Here is a 21,578-nt window from a genome sequence, read left to right as displayed (position 1 = left end):
ACTTGGGAGGCTGAGGCGGGAGAATAGCTTGAACCAGCGAAGGGGAGGTTGCAGTGAGCCAAGATTGCACCACTGCACTCCAGCCTGGGTCACAGAGTAAGACTGCCTCAAAAACAGAAAAAGATTACAAAGGTCTGTTTGTTCTGCAATTCTTTGCCATGGGGGGCACACCCAGCAAATGACTGCCCAAACACCTAAGCTGGGGTTCTGTAAATAGAGCTAAATTTAATATCAAAATTAATATGAAAACTAGCAACTAGAAAAAGACTGTGAATCAACATTCACCAGCAACAGCAATAGCAACAATATCATACCCTGTATCAGGCTTAATAACATGATTATTTCCTTTAAAGAGTACCCTTAACAGTATGCATGTTATGTGGGTAGGGAAGTGTGGAACAGTCTACTTATCAGAGAAAGGACTGAAATACTAAGACACAAGTTTTCCTTTAACTAGTTAGAACCTTACCTTTAGATTAGGAGTGAATGGGTCGGGGAGCCTCATGTTTCGTGGAAAGGCACTCAGGATCAAATTTCTTAACTGGATACAATTAGGTGGGATCACATCACAGAACCCATAATGGTAATCACAAAGGAACTCTGGGAAATCATGCAAAAGAACCAGCAGCACTCTTAAAGTGCCCTGTTTTTAAAAAACAAGAAAAATATTTCCACACTAAGTAAAGAAAATGGAGTAACATTTTCCTATTATAACGTTAAGCTCCCCCCCCCCAAAAAGAATAAAGTATACTTTAGTAACATTTCTTAAAAAGTTTTAGGCTTTAATTAACATTATCACAGACGATTTATCAAATATTTCCATTTACGTATGACGAAAAACTAGGCATCAGGGGTTTACAGGCTGAAATGAATATGCTAGAAGAGGAGGCTGGACAAAAAACAAAGATAACAATGATGTAATAAGCATCTTCAGAAGCTTCAAAAAAAAAAAAAAAAAAAAAAAGAACTAACAAAAATCAAAGCAGAGTAAAAGCGTATAATAAATTTTTTAAAGTACCAAAAGGGAGAAAATCAAAGCCCAAGATAGTTATTAGAAAAAATAAATTGATAAACCCTAACCAAGACTGACAGAGAAAACACAAAAATCATTAATGTGAGAAGTGACACATTACAGATCCTACAGTCATAAAAAATAGTTTCAGAACATTAAATGATTTTATGCTCATAAATCTGACAATTCAGATAGGTGGAAAATAGAACACCTTAGCATGCTGAGACACGCAAAGATTTCCTACATAAGTCACAAAAAGCAACTTTTAATAAAAGTTTAAAAATCTGCAATTTTGACTACAATAAGTTTTAAAGCTTCCGATCCTCAAAAGACACCTCCCCTTTAAGGGAGTAAAAGGGCAAGCTGTGAGAATGGGAGATGTCTGAATATACAGTAACAAAGGGCTTGCATTTAAAACATATAAAGAATTATTTAATAAATAAAAATACAAACAAGAGCCAAGACTGGAAGAGGAGCACCACAAAAAGGTGATATCCACGGCTGATCTACACATGAAAACCTCATTAAGAAATCATCAAGGAGGCTGGGTGCAGTGGCTCAGGCCTGTAATCCCAGCACTTCAGGAGGCTGAGGCGGACCGATCACTTAAGGTCAGGAGTTTGAGACGAGTGTAGCCAACGTGATGAGACCCCATGTCTACTAAAAATACAAAAAATTAGCCAGGCGTGGTGGCACATGCCTGTAGTCTCCGCTACTAGGGAGGCTGAGGAACAAGAATCACTTGAACCTGGGAGGCGGAGGTTGCAGTAAGCTGAGATCACGCCACTGCACTCCAGCCTGGGTTTCGGAGTAAGACTGTCTCACCAAAAAAAAAGGAGATAAATCACCAAGGAAATTAAATCCACAATGAGATCTCACAATACAACTGCCAAAATGGCTAAAATGAAAAACAGACAATACCAGATATGGCAAGATGTGGGAAAAAGAGTAACTCCTCTGTGCTGTTTAAAAGTGTAAACTGATACAAACACTTTGTAAAACTGTAGTATCTTCTAAAGTTGAACATACAAACACTGTACAATCTGGGTGCTGATTATGCAAGTACACTTGGTTTTTACACTTTTCTGAATGTATGTCTTGCCTTAAAGGCTCAATAAAAATAAGGCCTCAGATTCCTAAAGTGTATTTTTAAGATCTCAGTTATTTTAATTTGTAATAAATACAAGTTAATTACCTTGTAGAGGATTTGCATAGGTTTGGTGAGTTCCACATTTCTAAGGAAAGGCGCTAAATATTTGAATAAATCAATCAGTAGCTGTGCATACATAGGCCACCCCTGAAAGAAATGTATGAGTCATAATTATACTCAGCTGTTTTTCAGCCACTACAAGTTGCCCAAGCAGCTACACTGACTTAACTTCTTAACTTAACAGAGGAAGTATCTCTACTAAAGATCAGCATTAAAGGCCAGGCACAATGGCTCACGCCTGTAATCCCAGCATTCTGGGAGGCTGAGTGCCACTGGATCACCTGAAGTCAGGAGTTCGCGACCAGCCTGGCCAACATGTTGAAACCCTGTCTCTACTAAAAATACAAAAAATTAGCCAGGCGTGGTGCTGGTCACCTGTAATCCCAGCTACTCCAGAGGCTAAGGCATGAGAATTACTTCAACCTGGGAGGCAGAGGTTGCAGTGAGCCGAGGTCGCGGCACTGCACTCCAGCCTGGACAACAAGAGCAAAATTCCGTCTCAAAAAAAAAGAAAAGAAAAGAAAAAAGATTGGCATTAAAAAGATTAAAAAGGACCAAGTTATTACAGAGATAGTGGGAAATAATATTTGAAACAAACTGGCTCCAGAGATTTCAAGACATAATGGTCCCTGTGTACCTGCAGCAAAATTTAAAAATTTGAAGAGGAAACATCTGATAGAACACAAAACAGTCAACTGCAGAAACTGACAACTAGAAATGTGTTTTCTTAATTCCTTATTAAGTCTCGGCCATTTCCTTTCCCTCTTTCAACTCCTCAACTCTTTGCAAATAACCTTGTTGAGTCCACAACATGAATTCTCTATTTTCAGCCAAAGTCGGCCTGCTCACCCTCCCCCAACTATACCAATTATGTTCAATTAATTCCTGGATAATTGTATTTAATATGTTGTGTTTCTTCTCCTAGAATACCCTTCTCCACCAAACAAAACCAACTTCATTTAAGAGCTATTTCACCTTCTTTGTCAAGTTCACTCCGTTACATAGCAGTCACGTTTCTTCTGATCTGAGGGGCCAAAAAATGGTACTTTCTGCAGTACTCATTTGCCAATTTAATTCCAAGATGGGAGGAAAAGAACTTCTCATGTTAACTGTGTTGTATTACCAATTAGATAAAGAACTTTTAAATAGAACTGGATCATAATCCTTCAAAATAACATAGCCCAGTAGTCCTCAACCTTAGTTTGAGAGCCTTCCACATTTAAAGTGAGAGTCTAAAATCAACAAGCTCCAGAGCCCTATTACCCAGAGATTTATTCAGATATTTATGAGGGCACACATGGATTTCAACTTTAAAAACAACACCCCTACCACCCCAAAAAACCCCTTAACTGACAAATATGTAAAATAAATCATTCCTGTGTATAAAGAAGCAAAACATTTTAAAACAAAGGAAAAAACAATTTTAAAAAACTTGAGAGACTGACACAGGGGGCCCACAACCTTGAAGCAGCAACACCTAATCACTGAAGAATGGCTTTCAGGCAGAGGCAGTCAAGTACTTGACTTGAGTGAACACTAAATAGAATTCCCAACTAAGTTTGGAAGAAGTACAATTACTACTAAATGACTAACAGAATCTATAGGCAATGCTAATAAATAAGCCCAGGTAGTCATAGTCTTCATCTACAGGAGATAAACTGCAGCCACACCTTCTGCTGTGGCGTATGTGCCAGCATTCTTGCAATAAATATCCGATGAGAAATCAGTTCAAGCCAGGCATATACAAAGCCAGGAGCTTTGGTAGGCCTCAAGATGTGGAATGTATTGCTGAAAGAAGAAAAACCTTAGTCAGAAGCACAGTCCAACTTAAATACAGTGAACAGCACATGAATGTAGGCTCAAAATGCTCAAGGGTTCTACTCCCCAAATTTTACTACATTAATCCAGCAAACCTTAACACAAAATTTCAAACGCAATTCTCACCAGAAAGCTGTAAGTGTCTGGAAATTAATGGTTTCCAACACATGCTCAGGTGCATTGAGTTCCAAGAGAAGCATGATAAAAATTCGATGGTAGGGAAGCTGCTGAAATTCACTCTGACGAACATCATGATCCTGAAGGAGAACTCCCACTACTATACCAAGGACCTATATAAAACACAAATTAAGAGCTTGTAAATCATTCGGATAATTCACTCACCACTTTGATGTCATGCTTTTTAAACTCTGCATTCTTAAACCCAACATTAAAAGAAAGCATATATACAATTTGAATACAAAATTACATGCTGGCAACCGATGGGGCCATAAATTGGTCTGACTCCACCTTCAGTGTTTTGTATGTTTCTTTGAATTTCAACATCCTTGGACCACACCTGAATACTCTCTACAAACGCCCAATGGTTTTTCTTCAGCTCTAGAAATCAGTAAGGCCCCCTTACATTTCACCATGTTAAACACAATATAACAATCTAATTTGTCTGGTCTGACATGAAGTTGACATGTGGCAATGATTTACACTTATCTTGGCATTTAGTAGGCAGGGGCCAGGAAAGCTGTTAGGCTGCAGAGATCTCATTCCACTTGACTTGCCCACTGAACAGTGAGGGGCTTGAAGAACACATCTCTAATTTCCCAAATCCAAAATCAAAGTCCATTTTTACACGTATTTTTGCACTGCTTTAATATTCAGATTTCCAAGAACTCCACTGTGTAAATAAGCCAATGGCTAATGTCACTCACGTACTTGAGTTGCCAATCTATCAGCAGGGGGCACTTCTAGCCACCCACTCACAGTGATTCTGTGTATGGGGCAAATTCATACTGTAGTCACTACCAAGCATTAACATACTGAAATACATTATGATCTCTTTTTGTGTTTCTATTAAGGCACTATATTCTGTTTCTAAGACAGAGCGGATATGTTTACATATTATCTACGAATTTAATTTCAGGACAGAAAAGAGGCGTTAACAAAATGTTTTGGGGAAGGGTTGGCCTCAATAGGGTTAAGAACCACTGATGTGGCCAGGCATGGTGGCTCATGCCTGTAATCCCAGCACTTTGGGAAGCTGAGGCAGGCAGATCACTTGAGGGACTCAAATAGGGTTAAGAACCACTGATGTGACCCGGCTCGGTGGTTCACGCCTGTCATCCCAGCACTTTGGGAGGCCGAGGCTGGCGGATCACGAGGTCGGGAGATCAAGATCATCCTGGCTAACACGGTGAAACCCTGTCTCTACTAAAAATACAGAAAATTAGCAGGGCGCAGTGGTGGACGCCTGTAATCCCAGCTGCACGGGAGGCTGAGGCAGGTGAATGGTGTGAACCTGGGAGGCAGAGTTTGCAGTGAGCCGAGATTGCGCCACTGCACTGCAACCTGGGTGACAGAATGAGACTCTGTCTCAAAAAACATAAAACAAACAAAACAAAAAATACAAAAAAATTAGCCGGGCGTGGTGGTGAGTGCCTGTAGTCTCAGCTACTCACGAGGCTGAGGCAGGAGAATGGTGTAGAGAGGAGGTAGATACAAATCTAGGAGGCAGAGTTTGCAGTGAGCCAAGATCGCATCACTGCACTCCAGCCTGGGCGACAGAGTGAGACTCCATCTCAAAAAAAAAGAAAAAAAGAAACCACTGATGTGGCCGGGCATGGTGGTTCATGCCCATAATCCTAGCACTCTGGGAAGCCAAGGCAGGTGGATCACTCGAGGCCAAGAGTTTGAGACCCGCTTGGGCAACATGGTGAGACCCTGTCTCTACTAAAAATAGAAAAGCTCCAGGCATCGTGGCTCATGCCTGTATTCCCAGCTACTTGGGAGGCACTCACTCCAGCCTGGGTGACAGAGTGAGACTCAAAAAAAAAAAAAAAAAAAAAAAATCCCACTGATGTAGACCAAGACTAAGGCAAGAAAGGATTTCAGACCTTGTTCAGCAGATTAATCTTTGTGACAGTGTTGGTGGCCTCCCCTGAGTGTTTCACGAGCAGTGCAATGAGTCGAACAAAGGCATCCAGGTTGTGATAGCACTTGGCTCGGATCATGGTGGGATTAGCAGCAGGATTGTGCTGCTGCTCAGCCTGAGCACGGTAACTGATTTCAACACACATTTCAGTACACAGACGAAAGAACCTTGTTATGAGATCATCAGTCTTCAGTATTCCTTGCTGGTGCATCTACCACAGGAACAAAAAATAAAGACACAATGAGATAACACACACAAATAAACTTGATATACCTTTAATTTTCATGCTTAAGAGATATTCCCATTTGTTCCTACTGTCATATTTCTAATTCTTACATTGTAATAAATGTATTATCAGAATTATTTTCCCATTAAGGTGCCATGACACAATTCCTCCAGTTTTAAGTTTAATGTAGAACAGGGAAGATGGAAACTGACAGATTATCATGGCAATTTTGAACAGTATGTCCCCACCAAATAATGTGGAAAATTAACCATGCAAATAAAACCAACTATTTGTAACTTTAAGTCATATTAAGACATTGTGGACTCCAAAGAGGAGACTAAATTGCATGTATTTTACTTTCTCACAGAATTTAAGGTAATTTACTTCTCAAGGATTTGAAGATAATTTCCTCAAACTGACTTAATAACAAAGCTTTTAAAACTCCAACAAGCTACCCCCAGAAAAATCAATAATTTGTACAATAGGTAAGTACCAAATGGAAATACACACAAATCTGATCTAGGTATTTTAATGTAATAAAATGTTATACTAAGTTAAAATAATGTGGGAAACACAAGTTTATTTAAAAGAAAGGAAAAATTAGAAACTATATGACATATGAACTAGAAGTGAAGCACAGCGGGAATGTTATTTGGCTAGTTCTCCTCACTCCTTTAAAACAAACAAACAAAAAAGACAACAGTGAAATATGCATTAAGGCTACAGAGGAAGAACAGGTCAGTACTTACTAAACAGAGAAACCAAGTTCAAAAAAAAAAACTTCAAGGTTACCTTGAAATTTCTGAAACAACTGTCCCTGATAAGCAATAAAGACAACTGAATTGGTTAGACTATGATAATACTGTACCCTACTAAGACAGAATGCCAGCATGGCAAAGGGACTTTGTCTACATTGGTATCTGTAAAACTAAAAGTGACTGAGGAATAAGGACAGAGTACTATGGTCAAGTAGGAGCACAAGAAGGAAAGAATTTTCAGAAGGACACAAAACAGCACAGAAAAGTATAATACACTATCGTTTTCAAGAGAAAGATGAAATGAGAGCAAATAAGCCAGCAGGAAGGGCTGAGACAGGTGCCACATCCATACCCATGAAATAGTAATGATCGGAAAGACCAATGGATTCCAATTTTTTCCATTCAAATTACAAATCAGACTATAAACATGCAGTAATAACTTTTCAGTAGGGTATGCTTTGTAATTCCCTGGATTCTTTTAGGGGAGAAGTATACTCAGTATGATTTACTAAGTAACATTCATTTTGAAAAGTAAACCTAATTTCAAATAACTTCTAGAACTGAAGTCAGCTCTTCCACATTCAATTGTCATTAATTTGAAAAGAGACCTAATTTGTAATCTTTCTTTAGCAATATACCTAAAAGTTTTGGGTTCAGTCTGAAGAAATATAATGGTCAATCTGCAGAAATAAGCAGACGACTCACCCTGAAAAAGAATTACAACAGTTCTTTTTTTTTTTGAGACGGAGTCTCGCTGTGCTCCCAGGCTGGAGTGCAGTGGCGTGATCTCGGCTCACTGCAAGCTCCGCCTCCCGGGTTCACGCCATTCTCCCGCCTCAGCCTCCCAAGTAGCTGAGACTACAGGCGCCCACCACCACGCCCGGCTAGTTTTTTGTATTTTTAGTAGAGACGGGGTTTCACCATGTTAGCCAGGATAGTCTCGATCTCCTGACCTCGTGATCCACCCGCCTCGGCCTCCCAAAGTGCTGGGATTACAGGCTTGAGCCACCGCGCCCGGCCTACAACAGTTCTAATAAAGGAAATTCCAAGGTCAATTCAGGAAAAGTACCACTCTTGCCAAGTTATATTATAATTAGGACACATGAATTTATTGTGTGATTCCCTCACAGTCACTGAAAGCAACCAGTGACGATCAAAAACAGAATGCTAAATGGTACTATGGCTTGGTTCTGACATTTTTCCTGTTCATCCTATTCACAAACATTCCTGCCAAATCTGATTTTCAGCTAGGAGCTTTGTTCCTAACACTTTTAAGTCAAAGTCCAATTGTATCAAATCTAATGAAAATACTGAAAATTATTTTCCAAAGGAACATGTCACTAATTTAGGTAGATATTTTCCAAAGGAACATGTCTAATTTAGGTAGATATTTAAATTAGAAAATACAATAAAACATTCTACCATTTAAGTAAGCATTTTTGTCATTTTTTTTTAAATGTGGGCTATTCTGAGAATTTCACATATTTATTAGCCCACAGTCCCATCAGTGCTAGTAAATACACTTTGTAGTTTCATTATTCATTATCTGACCCATTGTACTTTGTAGCTGTGACAACTGAAATGGAATACAGAATCAATGGTGAGAGGGAATGTTGCCTTTATTGCTTAGTGATCAACCATGAGAAAACAGGCTGTAATTTAACCATACAATGATGACTGGGTTTGCATGAGTATGGAGGTAACTGTCTGACCACAGGTACGTAATACTGAGCTTTAATATTGGAGGCATCACACCCTACTTATGTTGAATAAAAAGCACCTTTCTTTCCAAAAGCTCTACCTGTCCAACAAACGCAGAGAAAGCTTTGGTACTGTCGCGGCCAGCTGCTGCTGAATGGTAGAGATTCACCCATTCCCTCAGAAGATACTCTGCCTTCTCCCTCAGGCCTGGAGGGTCATCATACTCTGAGGCTTGAGAGATCCCAGAATGCATCATAAAGTTTGGGCCTCCGTGAGCACGATCAATCATTGCTTCATAGTTGGATCGCACTACTTCCATCAGCTGGGGCAATCTAGTACAATAAATCCAGGGTGAAAATCAGTCTACCCATAGCTGTGATTTTACAGACATACAGATGTATAGTTTACTTATTTAACAGCAACCACAAGAGTGGTGGTTTACCACTTTGCTTTACCACTTCCACACTGAAACAAAACTATCCTTAGTCTCTTATCCGCTTGCTCATGAGCACATAACATGCAAACGACTGCCCTCAGTTAAGCTACTTCTTGCCCAAAAAACGTGTTCATTTAAATGAAGCTGATGTTCAGAGTCAGCAAATATTCACTGCTTGCCTAGTATGTACCACGCTTTCTTTACGTTACTTCTCTTGATTTCCAATAGTTCTTTGAGAAATTATTCCCATTTTCTATAAAGAATAGTTTTAAGGAGGGTGAGTCAATTTGCCTAAAATCAGAAATCTTTTAAGTGGCATGACCAGGGCTTAAACACAGGACTCTGACACTAAGTCTGCTACCGTATGTACTGCTCTGTGCCAAGAAGACTTGGCAGTCAATTAAGCGTTCATACTTCAAGTGACAATATTAGCCCTTACCAAAGCTACCCACCCATACGTGGTTGGTAAAACAGTTTTAACAAGTAATGTTAGTAAGTCTGCACATTCATCCCTAAAGATATTAGGAGACTACTAAATGCACAGGGATCTCAAAGTGTTTAATCCTCACCCTTCTGGAGCATTGCCTCTGGAATGAGCGTTAATCCTCATGAGGGTTTCAATGGTGTGGAACAGATCTGCCTCAGTAACATGAGCAACACTCCTTTCATCCACCAGCAGGATTTTTACCAATTGCATAGCGAATGCCACAGCCATGTAGTTTAAGCCATTCTCCATTGACTGGCAACACAGAAAACACAACGTAAGAGGGAAAACACTTAAGAGCAAACATACTTCCCTGAGTCCTTTTGTCCTTGCAAGTAAATTCCTTCCATACCTGCGCTAGGTGAAGATCATACTGCTGCATATTAACCAAATGATTGCGAATTAGCAGCTCCACAGCCTCCACATTATATTTATATTCATCCCGACACTCAATTAGGCACCTAGAAAAAATTCAGTATCTTTACTCATATAGGCTTAACCATACTGTATAAAGTGCCCATTGTACTCAATGGAAATGTGCTCCAAATTAAGAATGCCTTGAGATTCAACTGTAAATCAGTGTCCAAATTGAAAAACAGCCAGTAATGAAATAGAACAGATAGCCCAGGCTTTGCTTTCAAAACCTAGGATATAGAGGATTCCATTTAAGACATTAAAATACTTATACGTGAATACCACTTCTGAGAAATCACTGAAACCTTTTAAACCAATGACCTACAATTTATTGCCCAAAATAAGGTACTAGTTTTCTATATCCAACATGGGGAGAAGGTAGAGACCAGATGGAAAACAACTACTTAACAATTCTCACCTCTCAGAAGTAGGAAGTCCAAGTGTCCCACCTACCTACTAGAAAAAAGGGAAACCCCTGGACATAAACAGTACTATCTATGTCAAAACGCAGTCGCGATCCAATACTCACTACTTTTCGAAGATGGCTACTGACCTTGTGATCTGTTTGTTGCACCATGGAGACCCATATGCCCGGCCATCCTGCAGAGCTTTTAGTACCAAGAGGTGGCATTCCCTGTAGCGCAGCAGCAGGTCAGCATCAGCACCACTTGTGGCATCTAGTAAGCCCTCTACAGCCTATGGGAGAAAGAAAGTGTTCAGACCCATGGAAAATATGGTGCTTGGCCCAACTATCATAGCAAGAAACCAAATCTCAATGCCAAGTACCAAATACCTTCCAAAGCCTCCCTGTCCTTTCCACTCTCCAAACATCCCCTTCAGTTGCCTATCACACACACTCTAAATTCTATCTGGTTTAAGTTCATTCTGTGCTCTTCATTGTCATAAAAGGCTTTGCTGTAGTTAAAACCCAGGGCTCCCTACCTACCCTGATCCAAATTCTTGGATCAACTTGTCCCTCAAAATCTAAAGGGCAGCTGGGCTCAGTGGCTCATGCCTATAATGCCAATGCTTTGGGAGGCTCAGGAGGGAAGGCCACTTGAGCCCAGGAGATTGAGAACAACCTGGGCAACAAAGCAAGACCTGTCTCTACAAAAAAAATTAAAAATTAACTTGGCTTGGCAGTGCGCACCTGTAATCCCAGCTACTCGAGAGGGTAAAGTGGGAGGCTCACTTGAGTCCATGATCACGTCACTGCACTCAAGCCTGGGTGACAGAGAGAGACCCTGTCTCTTAAACACACACACGGCCGGGCGCGGTGGCTCAAGCCTGTAATCCCAGCACTTTGGGAGGCCGAGACGGGCGGATCACGAGGTCAGGAGATCGAGACCATCCTGGCTAACACAGTGAAACCCCGTCTCTACTAAAAATACAAAAAAATAGCCGGGCGTAGTGGCGGCGCCTGTAGTCCCAGCTACTCGGGAGGCTGAGGCAGGAGAATGGCGTAAACCCGGGAGGCGGAGCTTGCAGTGAGCCGAGATCGCGCCACTGCACTCCAGCCTGGGGGCGACAGAGCGAGACTCCGCCTCAAAAAAAAAAAAAAAAAAAAAAAAACCACACACACATACACACAACTGAAGGGCTTTTAAAGTTTCTTCAAATCATATCTCAGGAATATCTTTAAGAAAAAAATAAAGATTTCCAATTTTACCATTCAAAACTTCTATGACTACATTCTACATTGGGAAAAAAAAAATCACCTACTTATAGAACTTGATTTATATTATGAAATCTTAAGCTTAACTGTATAAATATGTAGACAGTGGCGCAGGTCAATAAATGTTTACACACCTAGCATTTTCTAAAAGTAATAGCTTAAGAACCAACCTTTTGGAGCAATCCAAGAGCAGCTATGGCATCCCGAGAGTTTCGAGATAAAACTACAACCTCCAAGAGACTTCGAAGAGCCTGAGCTTGAGGGTTCATGGCCAAAGTTGGTGGGATGGCATGTAGATGCTGTTCCAGTTCTGTAATACACTTATCATAAATCTGAGCTACATCATCTGTTGCCCAAGCTTGCTGTTTTAGAGAAGGAAACAACCAACAAGAGACAAACGAATGTTAAGGTTTTTTATTGACATATGTATCAAATAGAGGTCTATTAGTATGTTTACTCCCTTTTTCTTATTTTTACATTCAAACATGGAGGGCCTCTTCTTTCCCTTCTTCCTGAGCTATTCAGAATTAATACTATCAAGTGGGGCGGTACGAGGTGGCACAAAGGAAGAGGTGTTTCATTTGAGAGAGGAAAACCTGGCAGACAGCAGCATAATCAAGTGATAAAAGAGAGCATTAGTAATAATGGGACAGACTGAGGGCAGCACCACTTGCACCATCTACTAAGCCCTCTACATCCTAAGAAAGTGTTTCAAACCATGAAAAGTATAGTACTCAGTCCAGCTGTCAAAGCCTGATAGGACAGAATAAGAATACAGCATTACTTCTGAGCTATTCCTATTTTTTAAAATGCATTATCTGAATCTAGCCATGAGAATACACTGGACAAATAAATCAAGCCATTTAGAAAATAATTAGCCTATAATCTTCAGAAGTGTTATGGTCATGAAAGATGAGGAAAAACTGAGTTACCTATACCAGCTAGAACTGAGGGAGACTTTAAAAATATGACAACTGAAGAAATGTGTGATTCTAAAACAGGTCTTTTACTATACATTATTGGGATACTTGGTGAAACTTGAATGAGGTCTATGAATTACATGGAGTAAGGTATTAGTATTCATTTCTGACCTTAATGGTTGTGCCGTGGTCACACAGGAAAAAGGTTTTATAAGAAATACAAACCAAAGGATTCAGGAGTGATAGGGCTATCAGGTCAGCAACTTACTCTCAACTGGTTCAGCTGGAAAATGTTTTTCCCTATATTTCCAAGTTTTCTGTAAACACCTTTGAAAATTTTAGAAAATTCTTTTATTTAAAAAATGGGAAGTCTGGGCATAATGGCTCGGGCCTGTAATCTTAGCCCTTTACGAGGCTGAGATGGGCAATCACTTGAGGTCAGGAATTTGAGTCTAGCCTGTGTAACATGGCAAAACCCCATCTTTACAAAAAATACAAAAATTAGCTGAGCAAGGTGGTGCACGCCTGTAGTCCTAGCTCCTCAAGAGGCTGAGGTGGGAGGATCGCTTGAGCCTGGGAGGTGGAGGTTGCAATGAGCTGAGATCGCGCCACTGCACTCCAGCCTGGGTGACAGAGAAAGACCCTGTCTCAAAAAAATAAATAATAAAATTTAAAAATAAAAACCCAAAAGTTATTATGTTACCATGCAAATTCCTCTAATTAGGCCAAACATTAAAGATAAATCACCCACACCCACATCAATTTTTTCTTTAATCCCCTGTATGTCATACTTAATTGGACACAAAGAATACCTACAACTCAAAAACTATAGGTTCCCCTGTAAATTATTCTCCCAGGAAGCAAGTCAAAAACATATATTAAATGTCAAAAACATTTAAATTAATTGGCAAAACACTCAATTTAATCTAAAACACATTTACCTTCATGGGCTGGGCTAAAAATCCTGTGGGCTGACTTAAGTCATTTGTAGGCAAGAAGCCAGGAACATTGCGTGCAAACTCTTCGTAAACAGCCAACTGCTTTGGATCCACACCACCAACCTTGAAAGAAGAAAATCTATTTTGACAGAATTCACTCAATAATCAAAATAAACTGTTTTGAAAGTGGAAAGTCTGCATGTGAGTAAGCTCAGGGACACAAGAGTCATTACAACATATAACAGTATGATTAAGCATACATGCACACTAACAAATGCAGTTCAGAAGAGGGCTTCTCATTTCCCTGAATCCTGCTAAGAGTCACCTCATTTATAAATTAACTGAAAGTTTCTCTTGGAAAGTGCCTCACATGGGATGATGCCAGTGCAATTCTCCCTTGGAGTTGGTAAGTATTATCAGATTTATCACTGTCTCATTGGGAACAATAAGCAACCATTAATGTGAGAAGCCCAAGGTGGGAAACATGAAAACTAGTTAAGGCACATGAACTCCTTACAGTAGTAGCATTTCAACAACTTTGGAGGAGCAAGGGAATTTAGAGCTATTTCCATACCTGCTCCACAGGCAGCCATTAAGTGAAATGCTATCAAGTTAAGATGTTTTCTCATAAACAACATTTAACCCTGCTGTCCTAGTCCCAGTAAGGAGTTCAATCAACAAGAACATTAAAAATAAAACAAAGACAGGATGGGGAGAGACAGCCCCAATTCTCACTTTCAGCCTGATTTGCTCTGGCATCCGTTCGGCTTGATATGTTAAAACAACAGGATCACAGTATCTGCGTCCTTCTTGCCTAGCATGTTTTCTCAGCTCAAATTCCTGCAAACAAAAAAAGTCACTGAGGTTCTTGTTATAAGGCACTTCCCTAAATTAAGAAATAAAATCTTAAAAGGCAAATTCTAAACACTTACAGTTGCTAATCTCTTGTCCATCTCAGGGCCTGCTTTTTCTACTGCAGTCTTCTGAATAAAACAGCAAGCCAACTCACAATTGTCCTGAGCTAACTGAGCAGCTGCCTGATCCATCATTTCCCTTTGTTGTGGGGAAGCAGTCTATTAATGGAGGTGGGGGAGTGGGGGGAATAGAAAAAAAAAGACTTGAAAGTTAATGTGGACAGACAGGATAGTAGAAAATGCAGTGCATTTGGCAAATGCATTTTAAGTTCTGACTCTACTTATGAATCAATCAGCTGTGATCTTGAAATAGTCTTAACAGCTTTCTCACTCTTAAGACAAAAATATCCTAGACACCTTATCAGTTTATGGTGAACATGTCTTAAAATCAGTAAAGCAGGCCAGACGTGGTGGCTCACACCTGTAATCCCAGTACTTTGGGAGGCCGAGGCAGGTAGACCACTTGAGGCCAGGAGTTCGAGACCAGCCTAGCCAACATGGTGAAAGCACTTCTCTACTAAAAAAATACATAAATTAGCTGGGCGTGGTAGCACATGTCTGTAATCCCAGTTACTTGGGAGGCTGAAGCATGAGAATCAGTTGAACCTCAGAGGTGGAGGATGCAGTAAGCCAAGACTGCACCACTGCATTCTAGCCTAAGCTACAGAGTGAGACCCTGTCTCATGAAACAAACATTAAAAAAAAAAAGGCAAAACCCCCAAAAAAAATCAGTAAGCAGTAAACAAATTACTAATCATGATACCTGAATAACCATATCTGAGACTCAAAACTAGTAAGTGAATTATCTGAAAAGTGTGTGCACATGCAACATCACTTTAAGTCATTTTGTATCAGCCTTCTCAAACAGCTTTCATCCTTCCTGATTAACAGAAATGAAGATTGTTAGATTTCACATTTCCTTTTTAAATCTTATTTAAACCAATAAATATATGGGTATCTACTATCTGTCAAACATTGTGTTGAGGATACAACAGCAAAAAAAGAAAAAAAAAAAAAGCAAGCCATGATGCTTTGCCTCACAGAATTACAATCTAAAATGACAGAAGATATCAAATAAATATAGTGATTATTAACAATAAGTGGTAATGCCCAGTGCCATATACAGGCAAAGAAAAAACTTATTACAGACAAGTAGTAATATGTTTTGTACCTATATCAACGAAATAGCCAACTTACACGAAGGGCTGAGGCAAAACTGTTTTTTAGGTTGGTAGATATGCTCATGAGCAAAGGTTCCCTGCATGTAATCATTGCCATTCCAGCTGTCAAGTTACGCATCATGTGATGAGCTGCTATTCGCATTCGAGATTCCTCCGAATCCAGAGCAAAATCCTTCCTGACTATTTGCTCACAAGTAGTCATGGCAATCTTAATTGATCGATCAACCACAGGATGGACCAGCTCCTGGACAGCCCGTTCAATTGCCTGACGCACACACTGCTTCAACTGCGGATGGGCCTGAAACAAGGGAATCTGGGGGGTTGGGGAGGACAAAGTCAACACCTTGTTTAGATAAGACAATCCAATTCCTACTGGCAATCACACTCATGATTTTGTAAATCAAGGTTAACCAAAAACTACCAGTTTCTACTTAAAAGTTAACCAATGGAAAATGTGGGTAACAGAAACTGGGCTCCACACAGGGAAAAGTATTCAGTATACCCTATGATACGCAGTAATATATATATGTCTTTTTTTAAAATCCAAGTTTAATGGACAAGCTGTTCATTATAATAATGCATTAACTACTTAAAGACACACTGCTGGCTTATTTAAAATTTGTGGCTCAAGTGCTCTTAAAAGAAAGCAACTTCTCTATTAGCTTGAAAAATGTAAAAAGAATCAAATTTACAGAAAAAAGACTTCCCACAAAAACTATTAATATTAAAATTAATTCATCAGAATAGTGAGCATTTTACAGTACCCACTGAAATGTTTGGCTTCACTTGAAAGGCTGTTTCTAATCTTTTATTGTAGGCATAAATTATGCCCCAAAACTTACTTGGTCCCTTTAACTTGTTGAATTAAAACAATAAAATAAACTAGCATATAACAGTGTTCAGAACACTGAGAGTATTCTAAAGATGAATCATAATTTTGGATCTAGGTGTCTCACTGCCTCTCACTCCGCCCCTCTAAAACTAAGTAGCATGTCTATTGGCAGGGGGGTGGACAAAAGGTTAAAATGGTTTCTCTGATACCCTTTCAATTCCTTTTAATAAAAAGCTCAATGTATTAATGTTACTCCTGTATTTGTGAACATTTTTAGTTTCTAAAAAGTAAGGACAATGAAAACTCCACTCACCTGATTCTGGATTATATATTCTGTTAAGTAGAATAAAAGACTAAAGATAATAATACAATTTCCCCTTGAACGTACAAAGCAAATACTAAGTATAGGAAAAAGGATTGATGAGTGGTCATCTTACATGACCATATTATATCAGACCTCCTTCCGGAACCCAGGCCACAACAACATAACTCAAAGTACTAAGTCCTACTTCGAGATCTTAGCCTAGAAATTTTATACACATGCACGATCAGCTCATTTCCAGCCTTCAGCTGGAAGAAATGGCTTACTGCAGAAGGCTAAAGTGACAAGATAAAGAAAATAAAAAGCTATGGTATACATTAAGCATCTTTTACTCTGTGTAAGGAATTCCTGGAGATTGTGATTTTATTGCCAGCTAAATTTTAGTATCATGGGTTTGGATATGAGGAACCAATATAACCAACATCTAGTCACTCTATTTCTTAAGGGAAGAAGAAAAATCCCAACTGAACTACACAGCAGTTCTAGATCTCCATCCTCTCTGACAAACTCTACAACCTAGGAATCCAGAGGGAAGGGCAAAGAGCTGAAGAAAAGGTGACCAAACAAAGTTTACTTTATCACAAACTAGAAGCTGGGAGAATGAAGCAGTGTTTACTTACTGTTGGATTTAGAGTAATGTGTGGTGCCAGGCCCGCAAGGGAATAGACATTGATGTCATGGTAGCTGTACTGTGGCTGTGGTGGAACCGTGGCTGTACAAGTGGTGTTGGTAGCTGGTGTAGTAGAAGTTGCTAAATGTAAAGTAATAAAAAGAGATTTTAAAAGTACATTTGTTGACTTTACTATAAAATGAGCTTAATATTAAGTGGTCATTATCTAATTAAACTAATTGGGGGAGGAGGGAAGGATGTAGCAGGTCTTATTTTTCCCACCCTGAAAGGGAAATTCTGTTATAACAGAGATATACACCAAGCACGTTAAAAGTATGTCAGTGGCAGTGCCCCACAGCACAGAAATCAACTGAGCAGCCATGCCACATTCTCAGGCCCAAGTCCTACAAACTCAGTCTATATTAAGATGTCTGTTTTCAACCTAGCCTGTTTCTTGGTTTATCTGGGGATTCTCAGCTGCTGAGGACTGAAAAAGAAAAGCTCAATTTACTCTAACCACAACTCCCAATCATCCAACACTCCTGCACCCTTCTCTCATCTTCTTCATGTAGATAAAACAGTCCAATTCCCTTGGCAGATTGAGCAGGTATAGCCATACCCAGATTTGAGGGGTTAACAGGCCATCATAGTATGCAGTTATTTCTGGAACTCCACACAACAGAGATAACCAGCCTAGCTAGGATATGAGAGACAACTGATTAAATCACATTTAGTTAATAATATGCATGAACTGCCAGGATAGAATCTAAGATGGTAACACAAGGCATAGTCATTACTTTTGCTTGATAATTAGAAGGCTCACCAAAATGCATACAAAGTTTCACCACTACATTATGTGGGAAATTATAGTTTGCTATAGACGTGGACATGTACCATTTAAGAGAATATCCTCGCTAACAGAAGCCTTCCTTGACTACTTAGCACACTTACTTGTGGTTGTGATGGGAGGGAGTTCTTCTGGCTGCTTGACATCTTTCTTTGGAGCAGAGAGTTGCTCATCTAAATTCTTCAGGCGATCTTTATCCTTTAGGAGGTTTCCAGGTTTTAGCTCATTGATGTCTAATGCAAGGTTCTTGCAGAGAACCTCAATTTCAAACTTCAAGTTTAACTGCATAGTTCCAGAGTTAGATTAGAATTTTTAAAAGAAAATTTTAGTTTTATTCATAATGTATGCTACTTTCAGTTACTATAGTACTTCCCCCAAAACACCCTGCCTTCACTGCAAGTTTTAATAATGTGAAGGCAAAGAATGTTCCAGAGGACAAGGAAGCAGTAAATTACCTTTAAGTCATGCTCCTGATGTAGCTCAGCTAATACATTCATAATTGCCATTGTCCAAGGGTTTGGTGGCCTAAAAACCTAAAGAAGAGCTATTATGTTAAGCTGACCCAAAAGGTGCCCTTTAATTTGGATTATTTAAAACAATTCAACACAACATAAGTGGGTGGGGGGGGGGGGGGGTAAAACAAATAAAAAACAAGGATTTAAAAAATAAATAAATAAATAAACACTTATACCTGTGTAGCCGTAACAAAACCCCTAGCCTTCTCACCTATATCACATTTCAAAAACAAAACAAAACAAAACAAAACACCAAAAACCAAAGCCAACCATCACAATCTTTCCTCTTTTACCCAGCCTCTCAAATTGGAAATCCAAGTGCCATAAAGGAAAACAGACTTAACTAGCTTTACCTCACAAGAACTAAGAATATAATCTCTTGATCTCATGCTAAAACAAAGCAATGCTTAGGAATTAGCCATAAATAAAATATTAAAATCTACTCACCACACTACGAATGCTAGATTCTAAGACTTTGGCAACAAAGGGCACTACGTAGAGCAATTCTTGTTGTCCTTTAACATAAGCCTCTAGCAGCAATGATTTCACATCCAAGTCCTAGAATAAGAAAATACTTTCAAAAGCTGGGAATATACCCCCCCAAAATGGTATAACATAACCAAAGAAAAGTATTTTGCCAAGCTTATCCCCAAAACAGGAATCAACATAATGTCTAGTCCTTGTCTTACAAAAGTTAACAACTCAAAACATGGGCCAAAGTCTTATAAAACCCCAATAATCATCAAATAGCTCCAAACAGCCAATACTTGTAATCATAATGTGCTGAAGATTCTCAATTTTTACACATTTAGCTGAAACTCACAGTGTGTAAGATGGGTTTGTTTTTAGCTAATGTGATCATTCCTAGCCAATGTCCCAAGTTCTTCAGCAAAGAACGATCTGAGAAATTGGCCGCAGCTTTATCTGAGGTCAGGAGCACCTGAAATAGTGTAAGATTAAGAAAGATATGAGAATGAGCTTATGAAAGAAAACTCAACTAAGTATTTGAGAATTCCATTATCCTAAAGACAAGTCATCATTTCTAAGAACAGGCCCCAAAGTAGAATTACTCCGTATATCATTATCAATATCATTTTGCTGTGTTCATGATTCAACAGTGCCATTTTTACCTTTAAGAAGTCTTTACATTTTTTTTCAAAATAGGTACAAACACATTGTACAAAATTCAAAAGGAACACAAACTTATGTGTCAGCTATCCTCCCCTAGAAAAGTATTTTCAACTCTGAAAACCTTAGCTAGGTTTAAAGCAGAGACCTAACTACAAAGCTATTTTGAAGTGCTAACTTAATTTAAATGAGGATGATAGCCATGCTTAAGTCCTTAAAGGAAGCAAGTATACAAAGGAATATAATCAAATTACCCTCCTATTGCAATCCTCAGTATATCCAGGCATTAACAAATCTCTGCAGTCAACTAAGATAACTTTCTGAGATAGAGTATAATACTGTTTATATACTTCTTTTCAAATTTCTAAAAAACCCAAACCATTTAATTGATTCTCCAGTTACTGTTTTTCTAAGGGGGACAGAATTAACATAGGAGAGTGTTTTGGCTGCAGGTATGCACACATGTATATACCCATCTACTCTGTGGTACCTCTTGATTTAGGGTTATATTTAAACTTCTGTTTAAAAACCAAGGTCTTGAAACTTTGCTGTGGAGTATGTGAAAACTTTTATGTATCCCAACCGCCCTTGCTATCAGATAATAAAAACGAAATAGAGCCATGTTCCTTAACTCCATACAGCAACAGCAGAATGGCACAAGTCAGCTGTGCAACAGAGAGCCAGGAATTCTTTTGCACTACAGCGTAACCAAGAATGGGGAATATTTCCATCCACAGGTTTAAATATAGTGCTGGTTCCTAAACCAATGACCCAAGTTATTGAGCAAAGAATGACCATAGCTGTATGCTTGTATGCTGGTTCTAGAAGTTTTTCCTCCTAAGAAATAAATGATGGTTTAGAAATTAAAATACTTGAATTTTGTTGAATAAGCCTCGGCTCAGTAGAGTTTGATCTTAAACTGCACAGAATCCTAGATAACAGCTATTCCACAAACAGATTTGAGTATAAAGATATCTGGCACTTGAATACCACAAGATACAAATGAAAACATTCAGGACAGTACTGTTTATAATAGTTGAAGTGATTAACAACACAAACGCCCAGCAGCAATACAAATCCATACAATGGTTTTCCACAAGACTATATTTTCTGTTTTTTAAAAAAGAGGACTGGCCAGACACAGTGGCTCATGCCTGTAATCCCAGCGCTTTGGGAGGCTGAGGAGGGTGGAACACCTGAGGTCAGGAGTTCGGGACCAGCCTGGCCAATATGGTGAAATCCCGTCTCTACTAAAAATACAAAAATTAACTGGACGTGGTGGTACACCTGTAATCCCAGCTACTCGGGAGGCTGAGGTAAGAGAATAGCTTGAACCTGGGAGGTGGAGGCTGCAGTGAGCCGAGATCGCACCACTGCACTCCAGCCTAGACAACAGAGTGAGACCACGTCTCAAAAAAATTAAAAAGAAAAAAAACAAAGGACTACAGCAAAGAGCATTATCACAAATAATATCCAGGGGAGAAAAAAAAGCAAGCGAAAAAAAAAGTGAAAAGGATGTACAGAGGGTGACAC

The 21,578-nt window shown here is 39.3% G+C and overlaps 1 protein-coding gene and 1 non-coding gene across 9 annotated transcripts in view; both read right to left on the bottom strand.

The window, feature by feature from the left end:
• Positions 1–21,578, bottom strand: part of CNOT1 (CCR4-NOT transcription complex subunit 1) — a 46,522-nt gene that overhangs the window by 7,374 nt on the left and 17,570 nt on the right. For 5 of the 8 annotated variants that reach the window (XM_031658180.1, XM_031658179.1, XM_031658181.1 and 2 more), the window contains 19 exons: positions 19,741–19,857; positions 19,365–19,475; positions 18,858–18,935; positions 18,507–18,684; positions 17,566–17,696; positions 15,808–16,104; positions 14,629–14,769; positions 14,432–14,536; positions 13,700–13,819; positions 12,009–12,200; positions 10,717–10,859; positions 10,102–10,210; positions 9,835–10,004; positions 8,909–9,161; positions 6,107–6,355; positions 4,167–4,330; positions 3,893–4,010; positions 2,208–2,309; positions 470–643 (listed from right to left, as the gene is read on the bottom strand). In XM_031658180.1, the coding sequence (XP_031514040.1) occupies positions 470–643; positions 2,208–2,309; positions 3,893–4,010; positions 4,167–4,330; positions 6,107–6,355; positions 8,909–9,161; positions 9,835–10,004; positions 10,102–10,210; positions 10,717–10,859; positions 12,009–12,200; positions 13,700–13,819; positions 14,432–14,536; positions 14,629–14,769; positions 15,808–16,104; positions 17,566–17,696; positions 18,507–18,684; positions 18,858–18,935; positions 19,365–19,475; positions 19,741–19,857 (2,952 nt within the window). The remainder of the gene's footprint in view (positions 1–469; positions 644–2,207; positions 2,310–3,892; positions 4,011–4,166; positions 4,331–6,106; positions 6,356–8,908; positions 9,162–9,834; positions 10,005–10,101; positions 10,211–10,716; positions 10,860–12,008; positions 12,201–13,699; positions 13,820–14,431; positions 14,537–14,628; positions 14,770–15,807; positions 16,105–17,565; positions 17,697–18,506; positions 18,685–18,857; positions 18,936–19,364; positions 19,476–19,740; positions 19,858–21,578) is intronic. The other 3 variants (XM_031658182.1, XM_031658184.1, XM_031658183.1) reach the window with 1 other exon arrangement.
• LOC116271365 lies at positions 20,664–20,798 on the bottom strand. Its single transcript, XR_004179927.1, has one exon. It is a non-coding gene; the product is annotated as a small nucleolar RNA SNORA46 (small nucleolar RNA).

The sequence above is a fragment of the Papio anubis genome, chromosome 18 (genome assembly GCF_008728515.1).
Source record: "Papio anubis isolate 15944 chromosome 18, Panubis1.0, whole genome shotgun sequence".
Classification (NCBI taxonomy): Eukaryota; Metazoa; Chordata; class Mammalia; order Primates; family Cercopithecidae; genus Papio; species Papio anubis.
This window is presented reverse-complemented; position numbering and strand designations above follow the sequence as displayed.